This window comes from Babylonia areolata, chromosome 11 (assembly GCF_041734735.1).
Source record: "Babylonia areolata isolate BAREFJ2019XMU chromosome 11, ASM4173473v1, whole genome shotgun sequence".
Classification (NCBI taxonomy): Eukaryota; Metazoa; Mollusca; class Gastropoda; order Neogastropoda; family Buccinidae; genus Babylonia; species Babylonia areolata.
The window spans coordinates 21,010,459-21,038,085 of record NC_134886.1 but is presented as its reverse complement, the minus strand read 5'-3'; the positions used below and the strand labels follow the sequence as shown (position 1 = coordinate 21,038,085).

General features: G+C 41.9%; 2 protein-coding genes across 2 annotated transcripts in view; one reads left to right on the top strand and one right to left on the bottom strand.

Moving 5' to 3' along the window:
- The window catches only part of LOC143287170 (pleckstrin homology domain-containing family M member 2-like), a 31,087-nt gene extending 6,264 nt beyond the window's left edge, over positions 1 to 24,823 (bottom strand). Inside the window, exons 1-14 of the mRNA XM_076595114.1 lie at positions 24,672 to 24,823; positions 20,131 to 20,252; positions 19,500 to 19,609; positions 18,699 to 18,823; positions 17,871 to 17,933; positions 17,128 to 17,253; positions 13,237 to 14,500; positions 12,955 to 13,204; positions 12,605 to 12,674; positions 10,820 to 10,975; positions 7,826 to 7,923; positions 6,862 to 7,003; positions 3,185 to 3,345; positions 1,131 to 1,362 (exon numbers count right to left, since the gene is read on the bottom strand). Coding sequence (XP_076451229.1) covers positions 1,131 to 1,362; positions 3,185 to 3,345; positions 6,862 to 7,003; positions 7,826 to 7,923; positions 10,820 to 10,975; positions 12,605 to 12,674; positions 12,955 to 13,204; positions 13,237 to 14,500; positions 17,128 to 17,253; positions 17,871 to 17,933; positions 18,699 to 18,823; positions 19,500 to 19,609; positions 20,131 to 20,252; positions 24,672 to 24,755 — 3,003 coding nt within the window. The 5' untranslated portion in view covers positions 24,756 to 24,823. The remainder of the gene's footprint in view (positions 1 to 1,130; positions 1,363 to 3,184; positions 3,346 to 6,861; positions 7,004 to 7,825; positions 7,924 to 10,819; positions 10,976 to 12,604; positions 12,675 to 12,954; positions 13,205 to 13,236; positions 14,501 to 17,127; positions 17,254 to 17,870; positions 17,934 to 18,698; positions 18,824 to 19,499; positions 19,610 to 20,130; positions 20,253 to 24,671) is intronic.
- Positions 24,824 to 27,243: 2,420 nt separating this feature from the next.
- Positions 27,244 to 27,627, top strand: part of LOC143287593 (uncharacterized) — a 19,765-nt gene continuing 19,381 nt past the window's right edge. Inside the window, exon 1 of the mRNA XM_076595702.1 lies at positions 27,244 to 27,434. Coding sequence (XP_076451817.1) covers positions 27,395 to 27,434 — 40 coding nt within the window. The 5' untranslated portion in view covers positions 27,244 to 27,394. The remainder of the gene's footprint in view (positions 27,435 to 27,627) is intronic.

Below are 27,627 nucleotides of genomic sequence, written 5' to 3'. Positions count from 1 at the left end.
TTTTCTTTTTGTTTTGCGATTGTGATGATCTTTTGTCAGATTTCATTGGTTACATTGTGTTGATCTTTAGTCAGATTTCATTGGTTACATTGTGTTGATCTTTAGTCAGATTTCATTGGTTACATTGTGTTGATCTTTTGTAGATTTCATTGGTTACACTGTGACGATCTTTTGTCAGATTTAATTTGTTACATCATGATATTTGTCAGATTTCACTGGTTACATCATGATGATCTTTTGTCAGATTTCAATGGTTACATTGTGATGATCTTTTGTCAGGTTTCATTGGTTACACTGTGATGATCTTTTGTCAGGTTTCATTGGTTACACTGTGATGATCTTTTGTCAGATTTCACTGGTTACATCATGATGATCTTTTGTCAAATTTCATTGGTTACACTGTGATGATCTTTTGTCAGGTTTCATTGGTTACATCATGATGATCTTTAGTCAGATTTCATTGGTAACGTCGTGATGATCTTTTGTCAGGTTTCATTGGTTACACTGTGATTATCTTTTGTCAGGTTTCATTGGTTACATTGTGTTGATCTTTTGTCAGATTTCACTGGTTACATTGTGATGATCTTTTGTAGATTTCATTGGTTACACTGTGATGATCTTTTGTCAGATTTCATTGGTTACATCATGATGATATTTGTCAGGTTTCATTGGTTACATTGTGATGATCTTTTGTCAGGTTTCATTGGTTACATCATGATGATCTTTTGTCAGATTTCATTGGTTACATCATGATGATCTTTTGTCAGGTTTCATTGGTTACATCATGATGATCTTTTGTCAGGTTTCATTGGTTACATCATGATGATCTTTTGTCAGGTTTCATTGGTTACACTGTGATGATCTTTTGTCAAATTTCATTGGCTACACTGTGATGATCTTTTGTCAGGTTTCATTGGTTACACTGTGATGATCTTTTGTCAGGTTTCATTGGTTACACTGTGATGATCTTTTGTCAGATTTCATTGGTTACATCATGATGATCTTTTGTCAGATTTCATTGGTTACATGTGTTTTCTGACACTGGGCAAATATAACTTTCACTGGAAAAGAAAAAAAACAAAAAAAACCCCAACAAAACCCATGTACCAAGTGTCCTTCACACCCCTAACCTGCATGCCCTCCGACACCGCCAGACAGAGGCTCTGTCGCCATGACGCCACCTCCTCTTCCGAGGCAACCCGGAGGAACCAGCTGCCCCCTCTGGCCAGGATGATCTCAATGCAGTTGGGATGGTCCAGGGTGGTTGCCAGGCGACAGCCGATGCACTGCTCCCCGCCCAGACGGACGTACTGCTGGGGTTTGAGGTCAGCCTTGTCGGCGAAGATACACAGCATGAAGTCCCTGGAGTCACAAGTGGGGTGGGGTGGGGTGGGGGGTGGGTGGGGCGAGAACAGCAGCACAGTGAGGGTTACACAGCCAAGAAGAAGAAGAACAAAAACAATAATAATGACGATAAAATCATTATTAATAATAACAATAAAAATCATAATGATAAGTATATTGATGATAAAGATAATAATGACAACAATAATAACAATAATAACAATTACGTTATATCACTATTGTGTAATAATATCATCAACAAAAATAATAATATAATTATAATAATAATACTAACAACAACAACAATAATAATAATAATAATAATAATAATAATAACAAAATTATTGTTATTCCTATCACTGTTATCAGAATTATTATCAATAGTAGTGCGCTGTGTTTGACAATGTGTTTTTCATTCTTGCTTGGTACGGACTACCAAGTAGCTATGGAGCCCCATTTGGACTATCATTGTTATCATAATTATCATCAATGGAAGTCCGTTGTGTTTGACGATGACATTACATGTTTTTCGTTCTTGCTTGGTGTGGACTCTCCTATGTAGCCCCATTTTGTATCTGTGTGGTTGTCTGCAGTGAGGGCAAGGAAACTTGTCTGGTCTCTTTGGGCATTGCTGCTGCTGCTGCTGCCGCCTTCAAATAATGCCTGCTGCCTTTATGATATTTCTTCTTCTTCTTCTGTGTTCGTGGGCTGCAACTCCCACGTTCACTCGTATATGAGCGAGTGGGCTTTTACGTGTATGACCGTTTTTAACCCGCCATGTAGGCAGCCATACTCCACTTTCGGGGGTGTGCATGCTGGGTATGTTCTTGTTTCCATAACCCACCGAACGCTGACATGGATTACAGGATCTTTAACATGCGTATTTGATCTTCTGCTTGCGTATACACACATAGGGGGTTCCGGCACTAGCAGGTCTGCACATATGTTGACCTGGGAGATCGAAAAAATCTCCACCCTTTACCCACCAGGCGCCGTCACCGTGATTCGAACCCGGGACCCTCAGATTGAAAGTCCAACACTTTAACCACTCGGCTATTGCGCCCATCACCTTTATGATATGAAATACTTACACTGCACAAATTGACCATACAAGTGGGCTTTAAGCTCCTCAACGTGAAGCACTATGTATACAACAGTGCACAGCAACATACAACAGCACATGAAGACGTTACAAGAGAAGAAGAAATAATCAGACGTCAAGACAACATCACAACAACAATCACACCAAGAAAACGCAAAATGTGCCCTACACATACACACACAAACACACTCTTGCACTCGCACATTGGCACACAGGACATGCATGCCACAAACCAAAAAAAAAAAAAAAAAGGTAAAAGAATCATTAGAGTTTTGTCACATAGAGGGCTATTTGTTGCAGTTACACTAACATAAATAAATCCAAAAAAAACAACACATTTTACATCTGTCACACAAAATAAACTAACGGCTCTAGACATATAATAAGTTCACCAATCTCACCAACATTACACCTGCATAAAAAATATATTTCAAAAGACAACTGACTAAACGTTCTATTCATCTGTCTATTTCTCAAACTTTCATTCATCGATTATATTCTTGCTCTTTCTTTCAAGGATCCAAATCCTACGTGTACCAAGTCACACATCCCATAAGGTCACACATGCAGTTCCATCATGACCACCATACCCTGATCTACCTTTTTGTATTTAGTTTTCCTCTACCTACCCCATCCTAGCCCACCCTCACTCTCCACCCCCACAACCCCCTCTCCCTTTTTTTCTTTTTTCTTCCCTCCAACACCTGTAATGACATACACAATTCAGCCAACACTCACCTGAGCACGACATACACCGGTTTCCAAATGTGACCTTTGAAAGGGTCGTTGACTCGGAGCAGCATGGTTCCCTCACGTGACGTCGACGTGGACTTGTTCTTGTTGGACTGGGTGTCCTCCCAGAACACCAGGGAGTAGTCTTCTATCTCCACGTCCAGTTCCTGAACACACACACAGCACCACTACATGCAACGTGCTTTCACGCTACACTCTTTCTGTTACTAATGTATGATGTATGAGAGTCAGTCATGTCCGACTTTGACCATCAGAACAGCAGAGGAGGTAACTGCTGTCCCAACCATCTGGGCTAGAATTTGATTACGGTGGAGAGTGTCTTGCCCAAGTTACACCCCCACTCTCTCAGCCAAGAGGGTTTTAGAACAGTCGGGGCTGGGATGGTTCCCAAAGGCCAGCTCGCCCCCATGGCTGCAGCACTAAGAGCCATTGCAATCTTGACTTCTAGTTTGAGAGTAATGGTTCTTCACAAAAGACTAAGGTGTAAATGACGTCCCAATGCAATGGAGAAACTTTGATCATGCAGCTCTCACTTTGCTGCTGGCCAAACTGTAGGCTCATGTCAATCTGTGATATAAACGGAGTGTTGGGCCTTATATTATTACTTATATAGCGCCTTTCCCCAGTGAGAGACAAAGCTCTAAGAGCTTTACAAACATGGAGTCAACTGCAGAACAGGCTACCTACATGGACAGAGCCACTGACAACAGCTGCCTTTAGGGCTTACCAACTGTTTCCTGTCCTTCATTCAGGTTTCAGTCACACATGTACACATAAGTACGTAACTGAAAAAAAAACTGTGGAGACATTACGTTACCCGACAGTTGGAGTCGCGTGCCATGTAACTGACACTGTGAAGACATTACCTGACAGCTGGAGTCAAGGGTGATTTTAACTGAAAAAAAACTGTGGAGACATGACGTTACCTGATAATTGGAGTCACATGCCATTAACTGAAAACAACTGTGGAGATGTGACCTTACCTGACAATTGGAGTGACGTGTGATGTAACACAAAACAACTGTGGAGATGTGACCTTACCTGACAATTGGAGTGACGTGTGATTTAACACAAAACAACTGTGGAGATGTGACCTTACCTGACAGTTGGAGTCACGTGTGATGTAACACAAAACAACTGTGGAGATGTGACCTTACCTGACAATTGGAGTGACGTGTGATGTAACACAAAACCACTGTGGAGACGTGACCTTACCTGACAATTGGAGTGACGTGTGATGTAACACAAAACAACTGTGGAGATGTGACCTTACCTGACAATTGGAGTGACGTGTGATGTAACACAAAACCACTGTGGAGACGTGACCTTACCTGACAGCTGGAGTCACGGGCGATGTAACACAAAACAACTGTGGAGACGTGACCTTACCTGATGTGATGTAACACAAAACAACTGTGGAGACGTGACCTTACCTGATGTGATGTAACACAAAACAACTGTGGAGACGTGACCTTACCTGACAGGTGGAGTCACGGGCCATGTAACACAAAAACAATTGTGGAGACGTGACCTTACCTGATAAGATGTAACACAAAAACAACTGTGGAGACATGACCTTACCTGACAGTTGGGAGTCATGGGCGATGTAGAACAAAACAACTATGGAGACGTGACCTTACCTGATGTGATGTAACACAAAAACAACTGTGGAGACAGGTCCTTACCTGATGTGATGTAACACAAAACAACTGTGGAGACATGTCCTTACCTGATGTGATGTAACACAAAACAACTGTGGAGACATGACCTTACCTGACAGTTGGAGTCACAGGTGATGTAACAAAACAACTGTTGAGATGTGACCTTACCTGACAGTTGGGAGTCACGGGTGATGTAACACAAAAACAACTGTGGAGACGTGATGCGATGTAACACAAAACAACTGTGGAGATGTGACCTTACCTGACAGTTGGAGTCACAGGCGATGTAACACAAAAACAACTGCAGAGACATGACCATGTGCGATGTAACACAAAACAAATGTGGAGATGTGACCTTACCTGATGTGATGTAACACAAAACAACTGTGGAGACGTGACCTTACCTGACAGTTGGAGTCACAGGTGATGTAACACAAAACAACTGCAGAGACGTGACCTTACCTGACAGTTGGAGTCACAGGCGATGTAACACAAAAACAACTGTGGAGACATGACCTTACCTGACAGTTGGAGTCACGTGCAATGTAACACAAAACAACTGTGAAGACGTGACCTTGCCTGATGTGATGTAACACAAAACAACTGTGGAGACGTGACCATACCTGACAGGTGGAGTCACGGGCCATGTAACACAAAAACAACTGTGAAGACGTGACCTTACCCGATGTGATGTAACACAAAACAACTGTGGAGACGTGACCTTACCTGACAGTTGGGAGTCACGGGTGATGTAACACAAAAACAACTGTGGAGACGTGATGCGATGTAACACAAAACAACTGTGGAGACGTGACCTTACCTGACAGTTGGAGTCACAGGCGATGTAACACAAAAACAACTGCAGAGACATGACCATGTGTGATGTAACACAAAACAATTGTGGAGACGTGACCTTACCTGATGTCATGTAACACAAAACAACTGTTGAGACGTGACCTTACCTGACTGTTGGAGTCACAGGCAATGTAAGACAAAACAACTGTTGAGACGTGACCTTACCTGACAGTTGGAGTCACAGGCAATGTAACACAAAACAACTGTGGAGACGTGACCATACCTGACAGGTGGAGTCACGGGCCATGTAACACAAAAACAACTGTGAAGACGTGACCTTACCTGATGCGATGTAACGCAAAACAACTGTGGAGACGTGACCTTACCTGATGTGATCTAACACAAAACAACTGTGGAGACATGACCTTACCTGACAGTTGGAGTCACGGGTGATGTAACACAAAACAACTGTGGAGACGTGACCTTACCTGACAGTTGGAGTCACAGGCAATGTAACACAAAACAACTGTGAAGACGTGACCTTATCCGATGCGATGTAACACAAAACAACCGTGGAGACGTGACCTTACCTGATGTGCTGTAACACAAAACAACTGTGGAGACATGACCCTACCTGACAGTTGGAGTCACAGGTGATGTAACACAAAACAACTGTGGAGATGTGACCTTACCTAACAGGTGGAGTCACGGGCCATGTAACACAAAAACAATTGTGGAGACGTGACCTTACCTGATGTGATGTAACACAAAACAACTGTGGAGATGTGACCTTACCTGACAGGTGGAGTCACGGGCCATGTAACACAAAAACAATTGTGGAGACGTGACCTTACCTGATGTGATGTAACACAAAACAACTGTGGAGACATGAACTTACCTGACAGTTGGGAGTCAGGGGCGATATAGAACAAAACAACTGTGGAGACGTGACCTTACCTGATGTGATGTAACACAAAACAACTGTGGAGACGTGACCTTACCTGAAGTGATGTAACACAAAACAACTGTGGAGATGTGACCTTACCTGACAGTTGGAGTCACGGGCCATGTAACACAAAAACAACTGCAGAGACATGACCATACCTGACAGTTGGAGTGACGTGCGATGTAACGCAAAACAACTGTGGAGACGTGACCTTACCTGATGTGATGTAACACAAAACAACTGTGGAGACGTGACCTTACCTGACAGTTGGAGTCACGGGCGATGTACTTGCGCAGCGTGATGGTCTGCAGAGGCTCGTCACTGCCGACGCTGAAGTGGGAGCGCACAGAGGTGGGCTGCTCCACCCCCTTCATCGCCACTTCCAGGCACTCCAGGATCTGTCTGTTCAAACCCCCCACCACACCACATGCCTCGTTTCACCATGATCTGTATTTATCATGGGCTGCTGGCTTAGCTTTCAAAATGCATTTTGAAATAGTATTCAGGGTGTTAATTTGTGGGGTGGGGGGTGGTGGTGCGGGGGCATGAATTCTCTCTCTCAAACATAGACACATACAGAGACAAGCACACACACACACACACACACACACACACACACAAACACACACAAATGAACAAACACACGCGTACGCATGAACATACACACATATTCACACACAAACATACACACATATTCACACACACACACATACACACACACACATTCACACATACTCCCCACACACACTTAGATAGCACTCATATGAACATGTAAGTTATCTGAATGAAAAACGGCATCATACACTGAAGGAGAACACCACACACCCACAAAAATACTACAGCTACACAGTGACACACACATGCATACATAATTTGTAAAAAAATGGACACACTCTATAGACAGATAGATAGATAGATCGATCGAAAGATTGGTAGATAGGTAGATAGATAGGTAGACACACAGATAGATCAATAGATTGGCAGATAGATAGAAATATCAACAACAGTAGGCTCTTCATGTCTTTAAAACTTGTATTCTTAAAAAGCAGCAAATTTTCGCTGTAAAAACTTCTTCAGGCAAGGGTACAGAAGTGAAAGCTTTACAGGCTGGTTAAATAGCAACCAGTGATTAAAAGTCAGGTAAAAGTGAGTAAGTAAAAACATACACACACACACACACACACACACACACACACACACACACACACACACTGTGAAACTGACTGTGCCAGAAGATGATCGCCTGGTGTGAGCCACACTCTCTCCTTCCTCCGGTTGGGGCCGGCACTCTCAATGTGCACTATCTGCTTGTTCAGACTCAGCTGCACACACACACACAGGAATCAACCAAAATGAGCTAAACTGGTGTGCCTCCACCATGCTTAAGTCTAAAACACACACACACACACACACACACACACGCATGCACACACTCAACCAGCATGGTGAGAATCATCCTTTGAAAAGGCAAGCTCCAATTTTTCTCATGTTCTAATGTTGTTTTTTTCAATGTCTGCTTAACAATGCACTGCTAAGTTCGTTCGTTTATTTACTTATAGTCTGTTCATCTAAGATGATGATATTAGACTGAAAATAAATGATATTATTATTATTATTATTATCTGGATTATTATCATTTCTATCATAATGATGATTGCTATTATTAATTAGAAGTCAACATTTCTGTATATTCCAATGAAAAGAGGGGGCGACTGAGGTGGAGGGGATGGGGGGTGGGGGGTGGCGGAGGGAGGGGTGTGGGGGGAGCAAGGGGGAGGGGACTAAGAAATATTGACAAGGAAATCAGTGCAAAGATGATGAAATCAGACATGTGAAAAGCCTGAAATTTGGAAAGTCACAAACAATTTCTAAAACCAGAAGGGGTGAATCAGCCATCAACACAAGAATATATATTCAATTCAATTCAATTCAATTCAATTCAAAATACTTTATCTACTTCAACCAAAAACAGAAAATTTTCTTTAGGCTCACTTAAAATAAAATGCCCGTCAGCAAAAAACAACAACAAAAAAACAACAAAAAACTGACACACCCTTCACTTATCACCATGCACACATCAATTATTATGTAAAGAGAAAAACATGTATATATATATATATATATATATATATATATATAAAGGTTAAAAGAAAAAGAAAAAAGAAAAAAAGAAAAAAAAAAGTCTTAACGGCAGATTTGAACCCTGCGTGTTCGGGTGAGAAGAAACTGTCTTACCCATTACACTATCATGGCTCCTTAGCTGACGTTCAAAAATATAACATTTAAATATATTTTTTTAAAGGGTGATAAATCGTTTGCGGTATTCACAGTGAGAACGCTGTTTAAATCATATCATTCTGGTGTATCTTGGGCATTCAAAAAATCTTTAAGGGCAATTAAAAATTCTTTTTAAGTCCGCGGTAAAGGAGACGTGGCTACTGCCACAATCACACTGCAACATTTAGCCCTTTTCTCTGGATCTAGATAGATGTACAAGTTTACTTACACCTGGATGACACGGTCAATTCAATTTCTCTTTTATGTTCATTCTAGTTTTATAGTTTTAAAGTTGATATGAAAATTGAGTATTTTGTTAAACTAATAACATGCAGAAGTACTTCTAAACGTTGTATGAAATGAAAAGGACTTCATTTTGAGAAAAGTCAAGACAGGAAATTTTTACGTTTCATCTATTCAAGGGTATCAACTCTCATGGTTTATTATTTTTAACTGTGAATTCCAACTGATTCTGTAGATATTTTTATGGCAGTTTGGGACATAATCCAGTAAGTGATGAGGCGTTCACAAATCTTTCTCTGAATAAATATTTAACGGTCTCCGTCTCCAACTTTCCATCACATGTTATCGTGTATTGTTGATTGAATATAGGATTGAACGGGCAGGTCAACAACATGAAACAAAATGGCGTCGTTTGTGTTCGCGAAGAATATGAGCATGCGCTTTGAATGTGTATAAATATGTGTACGCAATTGATTTTTGCCCATGACCTTCAGGGCTCAGCCAATAGGTCTATAAAGTCCACTCGTCGTATTGATTTTAGTATTTTCCGAAAAAGACCACTTGGGCGAATGAACATAGTGAAAGGCCTGTACACCGAGAGTAAAACACACAAGCTTTTTATGTACTGAGTATAATTTCAAAATGTAATGTTTAAGATGAGAAAGATCAGTTTAAAGCAAATTAAGCCCCCTAGCATTAATTACAGATTAATTTCCCTTTTTTACTATCTGCACCAAAGACATGCAAAATAAATAAAACTTCCATGCTTAGCAAAAGAAGTTCCTGTTTGAACAAAAAATGATAAAAATGACTGCTCTTGTTGTTGTGTCAGAATATCTGATCAAAGTGCCAAGTTTAGAGAATTAAAAAAATATAAATATAACAGTAAATTCAGTTTGCATATAATCTGGCTTCTTTTATTATTTTTTTTGTTCCCATCCCAGAGGTGCAATATTCTTTAAACAAGATGACTGGAAAGAACTGAATTTTTCCTATTTTATGCCAAATTTGGTGTCAACTGACCAATTATTTGCAGAGAAAATGGCAATGTTAAGTTTACCATGGACACACAGACACACACATACACACACAGACAACCGAACATCGGGTTAAAACATAGACTCACTTTGTTTACACAAGTGAGCCAAAAAGGAGAAACAGACCAATAATGAAAAGAAAAAAAAAAAAGAGAGAGAGAGAGGGGGAGAGAGAGTGGGGGAGAGAGAGAGATGCTTTGACACTTTAATGTCATTGGCCATGAGGTCCTTATGACATGGGTGAATGCATAAACATACTTTCATTTTATAACAAACCATTATAATATAATGGCTGAAAATGTGAAATGGTGAAAGCAAATAATGAAACAAAACAAAGTTCCTTCTTTGAAGAAAAAATGATAGTAACCGACAGGCCACCCAACACATAATAACTCAGTTCATTCCAAATTGATCAATGCACCATACAACATAATCCATTGTGTGCTATGAGAGGAGAGAGAGAGGAGGGAGAGAGAGAGGAGGGAGAGAGAAAGAGAGAGAAAGAGAGAGAGAGAAAGAGACAGAGACAGAGAGAGAAAGAGACCGAGAGAGAGAGAAAGAGACAGAGAGAGAGAGAGAAAGAGACAGAGAGAGAAAGAGAGGGAGAGAAAGAGAGAGACAGACAGAGAAAGAGAGAGAGAAAGAGAACCAGCCAACTGACGCTGATAAAGCTGAGGTCTTTGAGAGGGATGGCCAGCTCAGTCTCAAACTTGCGGTCCATGTCCCGCTGACGGAGCAAGTAGAGGGCGTGGTTGGTGATGAGCACAAAGGTCACTTTCTGCTCCCCTTCCGAGTGGCCTTCTCGGCTCACAAACATCTGAAAACCACAGCGAGACCGAGGTGTGCAGTTTCTGTCACTTGTCAGATCCGTACTGATAGATCTACATGTCCTCATCTCTTGAGTGTTCTGCTTTCTGTTCTGCTAGTTTAGGGGATGTATGTTGCATGCTGAGCTGTGTTGTTTGTTGTGTATACACATGTAGCTGTGTTGCTGAGCTGTGTTGTCTGTTGTGAGCTGAGATGTGTTGTTTGTTGTGTGCTAAGCTAAGCTGTGTGTTGTGTGCTGAGCTGTATGATCTGTACTAAGCTGTGTTGTGTGCTGAGCTGTGTTATTTGTCATGTGCTGAGCTGTGTTGTGTTTGTCATGTGCTGAACTGTTGTTTGTTGTGTGCTGAGCTGTGTTGTTGTGTGCTGAGCTGTGTTGTTTGTCATGTGCTGAGCTGTGTTGTGTGTTGTGTGCTGAGCTGTGTTGTTTGTCGTGTGCTGAGCTGTGTTGTGTTTGTCATGTGCTGAGCTGTGTTGTTTGTTGTATGCAGAACTATGTTGTAGTTGTGTTCGCAAAGATTAAGTAGTTGTCTGATTGCCAGTCTTCTGGGTATACACAGTCATGACACACCCTTCCAATAAAGTAAACTAGTCCAAAGCTTTTAACTTTACCAGTCTTCTTTTTAAAAAAACAAAAAACAAAAAAAAAAAAAAAAACAGTACTGTAATGTTAGTAAGCAATTCACACAATTCTATAATAAACATGGGATACTACAAATCTTGAAAAGGACTAGATTTACTTTCAGATTTTCATTTTACCAGATCAAGGGACTGAAAACAAAAACTATTTAATGTAACATAAATATCAGATTTCTTGAGGCAAAAACAATGCAAATGATTGGTTGCTAGCATCTAATTTCCAATGTCCATGTATGAAAAAAAAAAAAACAACAAATAAAACAGAAAAATATAAAGAAGTCTATTTTTGTGTATCATCAAATTATTGATGGTGGACAACCTGATGGGTGGTGCTAAGGGGCACTAGTATAAAACGGTGCTAGACAGTTCCAGACCTTGTTCAGCACTATTTCTGTAGTTTGCAAAAAAAGTATGCAGAACTATGTATGGACAACAGACAGATTCTGAAGCTGGAAGAAAATGAAACCTTCTTCTTCTTCTTCTTCTTCTGCGTTCACTCGTATGCACACGAGTGGGCTTTTACGTGTATGACCGTTTTTACCCCGCCATGTAGGCAGCCATACTCCGTTTTCGGTGGTGTGCATGCTGGGTATGTTCTTGTTTCCATAACCCACCGAATGCGGACATGGATTACAGGATCTTTAACGTGCGTATTTGATCTTCTGCTTGCATATACACATGAAGGGGGTTCAGGCACTAGCAGGTCTGCACATATGTTGACCTGGGAGATCGTAAAAATCTCCACCCTTTACCCACCAGGCGCCGTCACCGTGATTCGAACCCGGGACCCTCAGATTAACAGTCCAACGCTTTAACCACTCAGCTATTGCGCCCGTCGAAGAAAATGAAACAAGACCAAAGGAACAGAAATGGCTGAACTCAAATGGACAGCGTTCTGAACAGAAACAGACATCATCCGGAACACACGAGAGGAGAAAACAAAGCTTGAGAGTATGACACACCGAGGACAATGTTTGATTACCTTCAGATATTCCTCATCATCACGAGAAAACACGTCCAGCATGATCTGTAGTTTGGTGTTGTTGTCCAGTCTGCACATGCAGCAACAACATACGTGTATCTATAACTGTCCCAAGAAGAACATACATCACCGCTTCTTGCTCAAAAGTTTGAGTGCAGCCAGTGTGTATCTGTGGTGTGTGTGTGTGTGTGTGTGTGTGTGTGTGTGTGTGTGTGTGTGTGCCTGCATGTGTGTGTACATGTGTCTTTGCTGTGGTTTGTCAGTCTGTTTTATACGCATGTCTGAAAGAGAGACAGAGACAGAGAGAGAAATGAAGGAAAAAGGCAAAGACAGTGAACAAAACCACCCACCTCAAAGCATAGTCCTTGCTCCACTCGCCCTTCTCCGTTCCCACCATGTTCCCCTCCTCATCCACCCTCTCCTCCTGTCCGCGACAGGTCGTCATGGTGACCCGAGATGCAGTCCACATAGTCCTGTGTGTGCGCATTGCTATGCATCCTGTTGACAGGCACCTCGGCCCTGCTGGGGCCGGTATAGTTGTAAATGTCCACCACCTCCTCCTCCTCCTCTGTCTCCTCCTCCTCCCGTTCTGAATAACCTCTGACAGGGCCCTCACCATCACCATTATTCTGTAAGTCGCCGTTCGGCAACTGAGCATCCTGGCCCTGAGCTGAACGTCAGCAAGGCGTGGTTGGATCCCGGAGAGGAACCAGCAACGTCCCCACACCCGCTGTCCGCATCGGGGCCCAGCGGTCGACACAGCTGAGCGCACTTGGACTCCAGCTCCTCCACGGCTGACATTGGTTTCTCTGCGCCGTCCCCAGCTCCAGGCACTTTGATGTCGCTGCTATCACAGGCTATTGCACTGGGGTTGAAAAAGTCTTCGTAGTCTCTGGGAGAGGTGCGTGGCAGACAGGGATTGGAGAACTGCTCAGAGTATGACCCCATCTTTGGGAATGGTGGTTGTGAGGAGGATGCTGGTGAACTGCCAAGGACCCCCTGTGAGAGGTGGGGGTGCTGGTGCAAGGTGGTGGCCGTGGCACGGATGCTGGCCACTGCCGTGTCGAGCTGCGCAAAGCCGTCGGCCAGCGAGTCCTTGGTTTCTGCCGCCAGCCTCTCCACCTCCTTGCCTCGGCCCCTCGCCTCCCCTTCCCTGTCCTGGCTTCCCTCCCCTGTCTCCCTCCACGACTGGTCTCTGTCCATGTCACATGAGGGGCTCTCGCCTTCCACCACACCTCCTCGTCCTGATTGCGTGCTGTTTCCATTTGGACTTTCCCCGCACAATGGACTTCTTCTACAGCATGGATTCTTCCCACTTTGTGGACTTTTCCCCGAAAGACTGTTCCTGCACACAGGGCTTTTTCCGACGCTCCCTCCCTCCAGGGAGGAAGCAGAGCGGGTATTAGTGATCCTGATGGGAGCAGTGGTGGCAGAGGCAGAGGTACCGGCTTCGGCAGAGGCTGACTGCCCATCCTGAGATAGTGAACCCCTAGACATCCTCTTGGCAGACACTGCTTTCTTCTTCTTGGCCCCCGACGTCGATTTCTTCCCTCCCTTCACACGGATCACCTCCAGGCCCCCACCGGCATCTGGATCCTCCCCCGTCTCTGCAGAGGTGACGATGTTCTCCAGTCGGGTCAGACGATCCCGATCCACCTCACCACCACCACCACCACCACCTCCAGCCGACCCCTGGCTGGACACGGACAGCGTGTCGATGGGGGTCACGCTGCGCTGCCTGCTGCTGGGCTGAGTGAGGATGTCTCCTGGGAAGCCGGAGTCCATGGAGACGGAGCTAATGCGGGCGGAGCGGAGGGCGGGGGTGTCCAGGCTGCTGAGGCTGGCCGTGTCGCTGTCGGTCAGGGCCCGGGCCGACTCCGGCGTGGATGCTGCTGTCTGAAAGAATGTATCCCGGGGGATTGAGAGTGGAGGAGTGTTGGCCTGGCGGTACAACTCCACACACATCACAGCTCTCAACACAGAACACACAACACAGCTCAGCACACAACACAGCTCTCAACACACAACACAGCTCAGCACACAACACAACTCAGCACACAACACAACACAACACAGCTCAGCACACAACACAGCTCAGCACACAACACAGCTCAGCACACAACACACAACACAGCTCAGCACACAACACACAACACAGCTCACCACACAACACACAGCAGAGCTCACAACTCAGCACATAAAACACAACACAGCTCAGCACACAACACAGCTCAGCACACAACACACAACACAGCTCAGCACACAACACAGCTCTCAACATGGAACACACAAAACAGCTCAGCACACAACACAGCTCAATACAGAACACACTAACACAGCTCAACACGTTCACCTAGGAAGCCAGTATTTTCTCCCCCCTTCACCATACCTTGAGTGGTGGTCTGGACGCAAGTCATTTGAATGAGAAGATAAACCGTGGTCCTGTGTGCAGCATGCATTTAGCGCAAGTAAAAGAACCCATGGCAGGGTTGTCCCTGGCAAAATTCGGTCGAAAAAATCCACTTCAATAGGAAAACAAATGAATTTGTAGGTAGAAAAGAATACAACAAAAAAAAAAGTGCGGCTCTCTCAGCGCAGCGACGCACTCTCCCTGGGGAGAGCAGCCCAAGTTTCACACAGAGAAATCTGTTGTGACAAAAAGAATAATACAATACAATCTTCTGGTGAACTTCTTACCTGAATGCTTTTCTTTTACTTGCTGATTAGTGTATGTGTGTGGGGTGATCAAGAAAGGGTACACCGTTTGTTTTTGCATCATGTACTTATCTGTTATTTTTTGCATCATGTATTCATCCGTTAAAACCCTTTCACTGCCAAACTCGCATTTATGCAGCAGCTAGGTAGAGGACCCATGTCACTGAAGAGTGACCAGATCATGGGTCTGTAAACTTACTGCTCTTTATGTTCGGTGGTAGGATAGGCCATATTTTCTACACATCACAGAGGATATCCCCACCATGTTGGTGTACCTTTCTGATGGGTGCAAAAATGCTAAAAAATACACAAAATATGGATACCGCGATCAACATCAAGATGGTGAGTAAATACTTTGATTTTTTGCACACGTATGGAACAACATTCCTTGCATACATATAATAAATATCAACTGTCTGGGTGTTTATTTGTTTTTTTTACAATTTTTTCCCCATCCTATACAAACCCTGGGTTTTCAGGGATTGGCAAGGGCAAAAACTCTTGGCATGGAGTGAGTTAATGTGTGTCTGCACAGGTGTTTGCTCGTCTTTCTGGACTCTTTTTCAATTTCTTTTTTGTTTGTTTTGCTACTGTTTTTGTTTCTTTTTCTTTTCTTCTTTTTCTTTCTTTCTTTTTTTTTTTTTTTTTTTTGAGGGGGTGGGGGGTGGGGGGTGGGGGCACTGCATTGCATATTTAACCTTTTTTTTTTCTTTTTTTTAAAGATTTTGTAAGTTTCTAGAACACTTGCCACTAAAATTTTGACATGTGTCCCTGTGATATGTTTGCTTCTCTGTTTGTTGCTGGCAGAACTGGGCAATTGATCTCAAAACCCATTCCTATCTTCACTCTCTCTCCCTCTCTCTCTCACACACACACTCTCTCTCTCTCACACACATACACACACACTCTCTCTCTCTCTCACACTCTCTCTCTCTCTCTCATACCACTCTGTCTGCATTTCAAATAAGAATCTACATTTCTGTATCAACTAAAACCAAGCTTCTGTTGTTTTTTTTCTCTACATCAAAATTGTCCAAAGCAAGCTTTCCCTTTGTCAGTCAGTAATTATCCATGTCATCCTCAAGTAACCCTCCAACCCCCCCCCCTCCCTCCTCACCCTAACCCCCTCATCCCTACACCTCTACACCCACTCCTGACATAAACCACTTCTATTTTTCAGGCTATCAGCCACCACTCTCAAATTAAAGTGAGGAAAAAACAGAAAAAAACAAAACAAAAAACAACAGAAGTCAGGAGCAATAAGCAGTATGACATGCGCTGTTTACGTGTTTCACACCACAAATGAATTTCTCTTGTTGAGATAACAAAGTACTCTGCATTCTGTGTAACAATTCTGGATGTTCAGCAGCAACACCAGTACACAGCACCAACAGCTCACACGGACTCCTCTCCCCTCAGGGTTGTTTGGTGACTAATAGTGCTGTTGCTCCTCTCTCCTCAGGGTTGATTGACTAATAGTGCCATTAAAGTGCCACGGTGTCAGTAAGTCTTCCCCTCAGGGGGCCGTCCAGCTGAAAATGTCATAATTTAACATGCCAGTGTCACAAAGTATCCACCCTCTGTCTCCCTCTTTCCATTTTCTCCCTCCTCCCTACCCCCTCCTCCCTCCCACCCCCCTCCTCCCTACCCCTCCTCTCCACACCCCTACCATCCAACCTGCAACCTGTCAATCCCACCTCATCACCAGGGCGTGACGAGGCAGCCACACTCCCTCCCTACCCCCTCCTCCCTCCCTACCCCCTCCTCTCCACACCCCTACCATCCAACCTGCAACCTGTCAATCCCACCTCATCACTGGGGCGTGACGAGGCAGCCACACTCCGTGCAGCACCCTTGGGCGCCTCCTCCTCCTCTATCTCAGAGGCTGTGCGTGTGCGAGGGGGGTAGGCTGTCAGATCCAGGTACGGCAAGTCCTGTCAACAATCCACAGTTTGAAATAATCTTCTCTTCTTCACAAGTTTTCTACAAGTAGAACATCCTCCTCTATCTCAGAGGCTGTGTGTGTGTGAGGGGGGTAGGCTGTCAGATCCAGGTACGGCAAGTCCTGTCAACAATCCACAGTTTGAAATAATCTTCTCTTCTTCACAAGTTTTCTACAAGTAGAACATCCTCCTCCTTTATCTCAGAGGCTGTGTGTGTGTGAGGGGGGTAGGCTGTCAGATCCAGGTACAGCAAATCCTGTCACCAATAGGGTCCCTCTTTTTTTTTTCGTTTTTTTTTTTTTTTTTTTAATCTACACTTCTTCACAAGTTTTCTACAAGTTGTACCGCTTTATTTCAAGCCAACACTGATTTACAACACATTCAATATTTTAAAAAAAAGAATTATAACAGAGCTATTTCGAATTATCAAAAACACTGAACAAACAACCTGTTCATATGTTTAACTGCCGTTGGCATTTCCAGTAAATAAATACATCTAAATGTCGGCTGCCAGCATTTCCAGTATATAAATGCATCAATGTTTTTGACACAGAGCCAAAAAAAATTTAGTACAGTCCAAAACTGAAAGGTAAAAACAAGACACTCACATATTCCAGCTGGAAGACAGCACACTCCAGCCCTGATGTCAGTGTCAGCAGCACACTCATTTGCTGTGGAAAAAAAACATGTCTACATGTATCAACACCTTCACAAATAGCAGAACAATTGTGCTTACCCATGAGAGTCACGGCACATATTTGTTTTTTGCGCACATACTCCCATACACATACATGCATACACACAAATGCCCCCCCTCACTGCCCTCACACACACACACACACACACACACTGGTCCCACATTCACTCACACTGTGTCCTGCTAATAATTCAGTCACTTTACGTCGTCTGGTACTGCTGTACAGCTGGCATCACTCACTGATAGTCTATATCCTGGCCACTCTCTTGATTGCTCCCTTTATTTTCTATCAAATCATCCTTTAAATGTTCATCACTGTCTTCTCCTTCGAGTTTATGCTTCAATTCTTTCTGAGCATCAGCTAAAGAAAGCAATCTAGGCTGATTTAGTTCGCCACAATTGCATGTCTTGAGCACGGCGTCAGTCCGACATTTTGTTGAGTGAGCAAGGAACGGAGCCAGGCAAAACACTGCGACAGTGACCCAACCAAAACGTTCAAATAAAGGACTGCCTCATGACGTATATGGAGTTTCTAGCTATGAATAGAATCTAGAAAGATTCCCCAAGCTAAAGCGACCAGCATTTTCATCAACAAACTGAATGCAAACCAGGGAAAAGTCAGAATATTTTGATGACGAGTTGTCTCATCATTGTGGCAGCGAAGCATACATGCTTGAGATGACGAGTTATCTCGTAATACAGGCAGCCTAGGGGTTAAAAAACTGAAACTGTGGCATACCTGCTGGTCCAACAGCAGAGCATCTTTGGCGTAGTGTTTCTTCAGCATCTTGGTGTTCTCCGTGATGCAGCGAATATAGCTCTCCAACAGGGAGTCGTTCAGGGCCATGAAAATCCATGCTCGACCTGCACACATTACAAGTATTCATTTAAAGGAAACACTACAACAGGGAGTCGTTCAGAGCCATGAAAATCCATGCTCGACCTGCACACATTTCAAGCATTCATTTAAAGTTAACACTACAACAGGGCACACACACTTTCAAGCATGCACTCAACAGACTGACAAGCACGTTGGGTTATACTGCTGTCAGGCATCTGCCACACAGATGTGGTGTTTCGTGGATTTGTTCGAACACAGTGACGCTTCCTTGAGAAACTGAAACTGAAACAACAACAGGTTAAAGGTTAACGGTCCCACAGCCTTTTACAGCCATGGGGGCAGTACATTCATCTCCAGTGTATAGGGCTCAGCATGGGAAATCCTAATCCTTTCCTTCCATCGTTTCAACCTTCCCCAACCATCATCGGGTACTCGTTCACACCCAGGTGGAGTAAAGAAAACTGGAGTGAAGTGCAATTCCTAACAGGACACTACATCATGGGGACTCGAACCCTGACCACTGGGCAAACACTGCTTCAGAAGGTCAACGCCTAACACAGGACAGGAATCAGACCCCTGCCAGAGTCTGCACTTGTGGGTCACTGGTTAAGTATGTGTAATCAAAACACACTTTAAGCCAGGGTCTGTCAGGCCAACCCCTGATAAAAAAAACAAAAAACATACAGAACATTAAGTTACCTCTGCCAAGATCTGTTGTGACGTTTCGTAGATTCTTTATTTCTCGCACAGCGTTTTTGTGAGTGTACTCTGTGACAACCTTCCAGTATCCATGGGAATGCTGACGGAGTCTGCAAAACAATAAAAGAGTCGTCGTTATTTCACCCAGTCTGTGCTGAATCACATCCATTCTCTCTCTGATCATGCGCCTCTCCTTTATTATCAATTAATAACATCAAAAGTGTATCAGTACTATAAATATAAGTCATAAATGTTGTAAATTTACAGAATATAGTACTTTATACTAGTTCTGAATAATGATGCAGAAAACATCATTTAAAAGATCATTATCACAGACATGAGACTCAAATTTTCTGTTTCACTTTGACCAGTTTCAGTCTAAAACCGCCCCTCTCCTCTCTTTTTTCTTCTTCCTCCTCCTTCTCTCCCATCTATCATATCTCTGTCTATATATATATATATATATATATATATATATATATCTCAGTCTCACCTCAGCATCTCTCCAAAGCTCTCTTTCCTACTTCCACATCCACACCATTCTCCTTTGCTGTAATTGTAAAAAAAAAAAATAATAATAATAATAATAATAATTTTTTTTTTTTTTTTTTTTAAAGCAAACAGTGCTTACCCATGCAGAAAAACATGGTCAAGATTTTCACACAATTTGTGACACTGGCGGTCATTGTTGCGCAGAACCAAAGGACTGTCATCTGCTGTGGTCTGATTCTTAAAGAACACTGCCTCCTGTATCTGAAAAAGAAAAAGAAAAAAAAAGAGAAAATAGAACGCTAAATGTAATTAATCAATAAATAACATTGTTGTTTTTTTTAATGACACGTTTTCAAAACAAAAACAAATAGCATCTAAACCTATGCATTAAATCATTTCACAAAGCCATCATCGCTAGTGTATTGTGAACTGCAGTGGAACACAGCAATGTGTGTGTGTGTGCATGTGCGTGTGCATGTGTGTGTGTGTGTGTGTGTGTGTGCTTACGGGCACGTGTGACACAGAAAAGATAAGACAGAGAGCCAATAACCAGCTCAGAGTGCATGCATACATTAATACTCTTTGCGTGGTTGTCTACAAAAGGATATATTTACAAACTCTTTCAAGTCTCTCTCACACACACATACTACTTATTCAGTATTGTCACTTGAGTAACTTAGACACACATGAATTCATCTACCAAAAAGTGGCAATAGCAAGAAATCTATTGCCCAACTCAACTTGGAAAACCATCCTTGCTGGCTTCTAGTTCTACATCACAGGAAACATGCAGGCTTGCATGTGGTCTACCACTAATACGGATTTCCCCACACCACTTATTGCCTATTCCATTTTATCACAGTATCTTTTTTCTGACACTTGTCCCACATTCAGGTTATGAAATCAACATAGTGACTGTGAATCCACTGATAACTTCATTTGAATTTTTATTATGTTTGTTTGATTGTTACCTTTTTCAGAGTTATCATCATTATTATTTTTTCATATATTACATTGTGGACCAAGTGATAACTTCATTTGACATTTTATTCTGTTTGTTTGTTTGTTATCTTTTTTAATGGTCCTTTTTTTTCTTTCTTTTTTTTCTTTTTTTTAACCATTTCAGATTTTCAGTTTCAAGAAGATACCAAAACATGTGGACTGATCCATATATATCATATATATTATATACGCAACACCACATCTGATTTTTTTTTTTTTTTTTTTTTTTTTAAAGGAGCAGATGCCTGATTTTCACATAACCCCAAAGCGCTGATTATGTTCTAACAGCCTACCCTAGGATACTGTAAAGCATTAACATGGATGGATTTTATATCATGGAATGAAAATAAGGACCAAAAAAGTAAATACAATAAAGTATAGTAAAGTGAAAGATACACAGCTCTCACGCATATGATAGAAATAAAACAGGAACAAGAAAAGGCCCGTATACACCCACACTGATACCAGCATGCAAATGCACACACACACACACACACGCACGCATGCACGCACGCACGCACGCACGCACACTGTCACAGACACATACACACGGAGTCACACACACACACGGTCAGTGATGGGTGATGATGATGACGATGGTGATGATGATGGAGACTCTGATGACCTTACATGTCCTTCTCTGAAACCTGCGCAATTGTTCTGCACTGACCCTTGTGTAGTGGTTACAGGCTGTGCTTTATATAACCTGTAATGATGTGTGTGTATACAACATGCATACATGTATTTGTGTGTGCAGGCAGGAAGACTGGAATTTACTTTTTTAGGGATGGGTGAGTGTGTTAATCTATAGAAATGAATGTGTGTGTGTGTGTGTGTGTGTGTGTGTGTGTGTGTGTGTGTGTGTGTGCATGTGTGTGTGTGTGTGTGCGTGCACATGTGCGCGCATGTATATGCATCTGTGTGTGTGTGTGTGTGTGTGTGTGTGTGTGTGTGTACATGCATAAGTCATTAAGTGTGTGCGTGTGTGCATCTGTGTGTGTGTGTGTGTGTGTGTGTGTGTGTGTGTGTTTGTCTGTGTGTGTGACACCCATAGGGTACTGAACCAAACCTGCACTCCTGAAGTAGAAGGGACAATTTACACACATGTTCATGAAAAAGAACTAGAAAAGGCAGGGAAAGGTGCAGTATGAGTATCATTTGCAATCTCCCTGCTTAGCAATGACTGGTCAATCATATAGTATCAGTTATCACCTTTTTGAACTCCTATGCTTCATAGCCAAGTCGTATGAGTCAAGTGCTGAGAACAGGATATGATAAAATGATATGATCACAATGACCTGCGCAATGGCTGAGTTGAATATTTATAATGCTGGACTTTCCATTTGATTATGTTGGATTAAATCCTAGTATTGATCAGCATTTCATGGGTGAAGTGTGAAGATAACATTCTCTTATCTCAAAGGTCAACATGTATATTATATATATATATATGTACCTAAACAGTAAACCTAAGCCTTTATGAGTTAATCCCCTTCATGCACACACACACACACACACACACACACACACACACACACACACACAGAAGATCAAATATGCATGTATCCTCATAACTAATGTCAGCATATCATGGGAAATGGATGAAACAATATATCCAGCATGCACAATTTGACAATAATATAATATGGTCAGGGTGATGATCATGGACTGAAGAGAAGAAGGAGAGTGACTACAGCACTACCATTACACTACAGTATTATTATTTGTAATATTAGTTATTATTACACACAAGAAAGAATTACATGGGTTACTGGGCAGATGAATTTATACAGCTAAGATAAATTTATGAACATAAATGGAAAATAAAAGATTTACCAAATCAAATATATAATAAATTGCACAACAGGTTATTATCAACATAATGAATAATGGTACAGTATCAATGTTTACTACGCAATATTGTGCCATCAGTTAGACGTGTATCAAATTTTTGTTATCATATCAATGAAAGTTCATGATGTTTACTACGCAATATTGTGCCATCAGTTAGACATGTATCAAAGTTTTTGTTATCATATCAATGAAAGTTCATGATATCACGGAACAACACATGTCTAGACTGTTTGAGCTAAACAGTTACTATGAATTTACTCATAAACTTTATCATCATGCCCGTTACATGTCATCAGTATCAATCCAGTCACCATGTCGGCTTATCAATGTCCACCACCACTATATACTTGTACATATAAATGAAGCTAATTATAGATCCCCACATTGATCTTGATGAGTAATAATCTATGAGAAATTAAAAAAAAAACAAAAGTTAATCAAGATAAACTGATAATGTTGAACATAAGGGAAAAAGACAAGGAAGCACACCAAAAAGGCTAAATTATGTATGAAAAACATGATGCAAAATGACAGCAGTTGGGAAATAATGTCCCAAAACGTGTCCCAAAATGGGACCAGAGACCCCTATTTTTACTGAACAACTATGCTCTGTTGTTGTTTTTTAATTCAAATCAGTTTTTTGTTGTTGTTAGGTTTTTGTTTTTGTTTGTATTTTTGTTTTTGTTTTTTACTGTTAACATAAAATTAATTTCATTTTTTTACAACTGGTTCTTGAATAAGCATTTAAAAATTGCTTTACTAAATCAAAAGCATAATTCTGGGGGAAAAAAATCATTGATAATGCTGTCTTTGTAGATTTAACATTTGAGAAAAAGGTTATCTGGCTGTACACACTGTGTCCTGATTCAGACAGAAATAGTGTATGTGAGTCTGAATAATATACATATTCTTCTTGATCAGTCAAAGTATTATCAACCATTATGCTAACTTTTTTTGTGCTTTTACTGGGGTAGGAGTGCCAGAACAGACTCACTAAATCACTCAGCATTTAATACATAAATTTTGGTTGGATTCAATTTCAGTTCTCTATTCATGAACTCTGGCCTCTGTACCTATGGACCTGTCAGATGTGAATGTGACTTTGAGTCACTGGGTGTGTGTGTGAGGGATGGGAGAGATGGGGGGTGGGGGGGGGGGGAATGGGTGCGTAATAGGACAGTAGAAAGGTGAGGATGGGAGGGTGGAACGCTTTGAATTATATAGCCCTGGTTGCAGCCAGGTTGCTTTTAAAAAACAAAGGTCACAAATTTATTTTGTACATTGTAATAAGTGCCTATTCGAGTTTGGTTCTCATCAATTTCGACTTGAGCAATATACACTATGTGAAACTTAATTCTTTCCTGACAGAATTTCTAGTGCCTATATCGTGGTTCCAAAGGAAAATAAATGTCAAAAGGAATCATGACATGAACACAAAATTGCTATCCCAGAGTGCAAACACCAATGCCATAACTAATCTTATTTTCTGAGGCTTTTTATTTATTTATTTATTTATTTTATTTTTAACAATTTGTTTGGGGATAAAACATACCACGAAACTGAAACTAGTATGAGTAAGGGGCTTTGTTTTTATCCTCCAAACATAAAACACTTCCTAGATTATAAAAACAATGGAATGCTTTAATCACTATGATGCCTTCATCTGGTTGAATAAAATGTGCAGTAAGCAGAACCGATTATGTCAGCTGTTGGTAATGACACTGACAGCAGACGATTTAGTCATATGTCATGTGAGATCATAGGACACTTCACTCATCTTGCGTGAGAAACATCACACAATTATTCTCAACAAAGTCTACTTACTCCTTTGATGGCTTTGGCGATATTTGCTATAATTTTATCCTTGAATCGCATTCGATCCGAAGACAGAGCCATTTCCGTGAGCATTCTTGATTATCCAGCGCAGATTCTTTCCAGCATCCAAAACATCATTTCCAATGTGGGTTGCTGATTAGTCTGGGGGCGCTTTTTACGATTTCTACTTCACTGCAGACTGAAAAGGGCAACCCAACTGGCTGAAGCTCGACTATCCATACAGCATCTGTGTGTTTTTACCACAATGTGTTGCATTCGCGATGAACTCATAATTATATATGACAAAAAAATTATACAGTTCTGGTCATTCCATTGCTGCAGGGAAGGAAAATCTACCACAACAACAACCCCCTTCATACACACACACACATACACACACATATATATATATATAATTATATATATATATATATATATAGAGAGAGAGAGAGAGAGAGAGAGAGAGAGATGCACACATATATGCACACATACATACATACATACATACATATATATGGCCTACTTGAATAAACTATACCATTTTATGATTTCAGTCTCAGAGTTAAACTCATTCAAGCTCTACTTTCCGACCTCTTTTCTTTCTTTCGGTGTTGTACTGAGTATATTAAAATGTGTTGTGTCCCTCACTGTGCATTACTGTCTACTTTTTGTCTCTGTCTGCCTCCTGTACAACTCAGCTCTGTCAGTGCGTTTCATGCAGTGCTGCAGTGTGAACCTGTTCCCTGGCTTCACTGAGTCTCAATCGAATCGTTTTCGTCAGACAGGCCGTGAGGGAGCGTAACACAGAGACTCTGGGGACACACACACACACACACACACACACACACACACACACACACACACACACACTTTTAAACAATTAGGAGTAAACGTTAGCCTATGCAGATTTCTACATGCTGCCCTTGCCCATTAGAAGGGAGAGAAGGAAAAGGCAGAGAGAGAGACATGGAGACAAACAGGCAGACAAACAGACAGGCAGGCAGATTCGTTCAATTATGTGAGTGATAGGAAGCTGTTTTCAAGACTACACATATAATACATTGTGACTTTGATGATGAATTGGATGGACAGAGAAAGACAGAAGGGTATAGGCAATAGGATATTGCCCTCACAAATTGAACAGAGAAAAACTGACGGAGGGTGGGGTGGAGAGGGACATATATGAGTCAGTTTATCGTTGAATATTAGCATTAAGATACGTGAAACTCATTCTTGCTTGCAACAAGCAAAGGGCAGTAATTTCCAAGGAAAGTTATCACTCAATTTTGTGTTGTTGTTTCTAACAACTTAACAACAAACTTTGGTAATCATAGCATAATGATTTATTCTTGGAAAGGTGGGATAGTGGGTTTGAGAGTACGAGTGGGGAGGGGGCATTATAGGGGATTGAGAAGGGTGAGTGTTGTAAAGACAGGTAAAGTGGGTCGGGGGCCGAGGGGGGGGGGGAGGTGTTGGGGGGCTGGGGGTAGAAGGGAGGTGTAGGGTGTTGTGTTCAGGTGCCCCTTGTTGTGTACTCCTTTGGGATTACCTAATCCTACCCCTACCCAAACTCTCCTATCCTCTCTTCTACCACTACCTTCACCCTGTCCTACCCCAGCCTATCTTAATACTCCTCCCATCTACCCCACACCACCCTCCGCTCAACCCTCCCCAACCCCCTTTAACTTCCCACTTTACCCCTTCCAATATCCTTCTCTTCTGCTTTACCCCTCTCGATCCACACACACACACACACACACACACACACACACACACACACACACACACACACACACACACACACACACACACACACGCGCGCGCGCGCGCGCGTGTATATATACATAAAGGAAATCAACACAAACCGTCCAAGAATTTCAGAGTGCAATGAACTCAAAGAAGAAGTAATAACGTATAACACACACACATTCACACACACACACACATGAGTAAATTACCCCCCACCCCCTCCCCAACCCCCACCTGGTTAGTGAGATGCAGCGCTGCAACAGGACATCTTTGAGCTTAACTTGGGGTGTCCGTTGGAGCAGTAGACCCTCCACCCCCACCCCCAGCCCACCCTGCTAGGGAGACACAGTGCTGAACCAGTACATCTTGGAGAACAACTCGAGAACAACTGTGTCAGTTGGAGCAGAATATAAAGTTTTCTTCAATATTGGTTTATTTTATTTTATTTTTATTTATTTATTTATTTATTTATTTATTTATTTATAGACAAGTGAACTAATATAAAGTAAATATAGATGAGGACAATTTGAGCTTAAAACAAAAATAAATAAATTCATAGACTAATCAAGCCATGTGCTCCCATCACCCGTTGCGACGATAATCTGCAAAGGTTCCTGCAACGTATCGTTCCGGATTCCAGATTCCAGACATGCCACATACTTGAATCATGTTCCTGTTACCAACATTCTATTACAGCTGCCTTGTATATAATCAAAAATCCAAGAGCATCAGGGAAACACATTATCACATTGTGTTCGCGCATGGAAAAAAAAAGCAAAACAAAACAATTACAACAACAACAACAAAACCAAGGTGTATACTAGCAATAGATAGTTCATGAATCATGATTTGTGTCTTTATTGAAATATTTTTCCATTTTTATTTCTATTCCTAAAGTTCCTTCATTCGAATGAGGTCACGTAAAATAGTGTTCCTTGACACTCTTCAGCGAGGAGGTGAAACAGGCATTTCACATCAAAACAATGGAGCAGACGCTACTTTTACTTCAACTCTCTGACAGCGGTAAGTGTTAAAATATCGGCACAGGGGTAGCTAGGTTCAGTTCTGTGCTCCCCGCTTGTTGTCTTTTATTTTTTATGTTCATTTTTTGGTTCTAGGTTTGACTTACTATTTGTGATAGAATCGAACGTTGCACAGGTGCTCTCTTCCCCCACCACACCCATCTTTGATGTTAGTCTCTCGCTCTCTCTCTCTC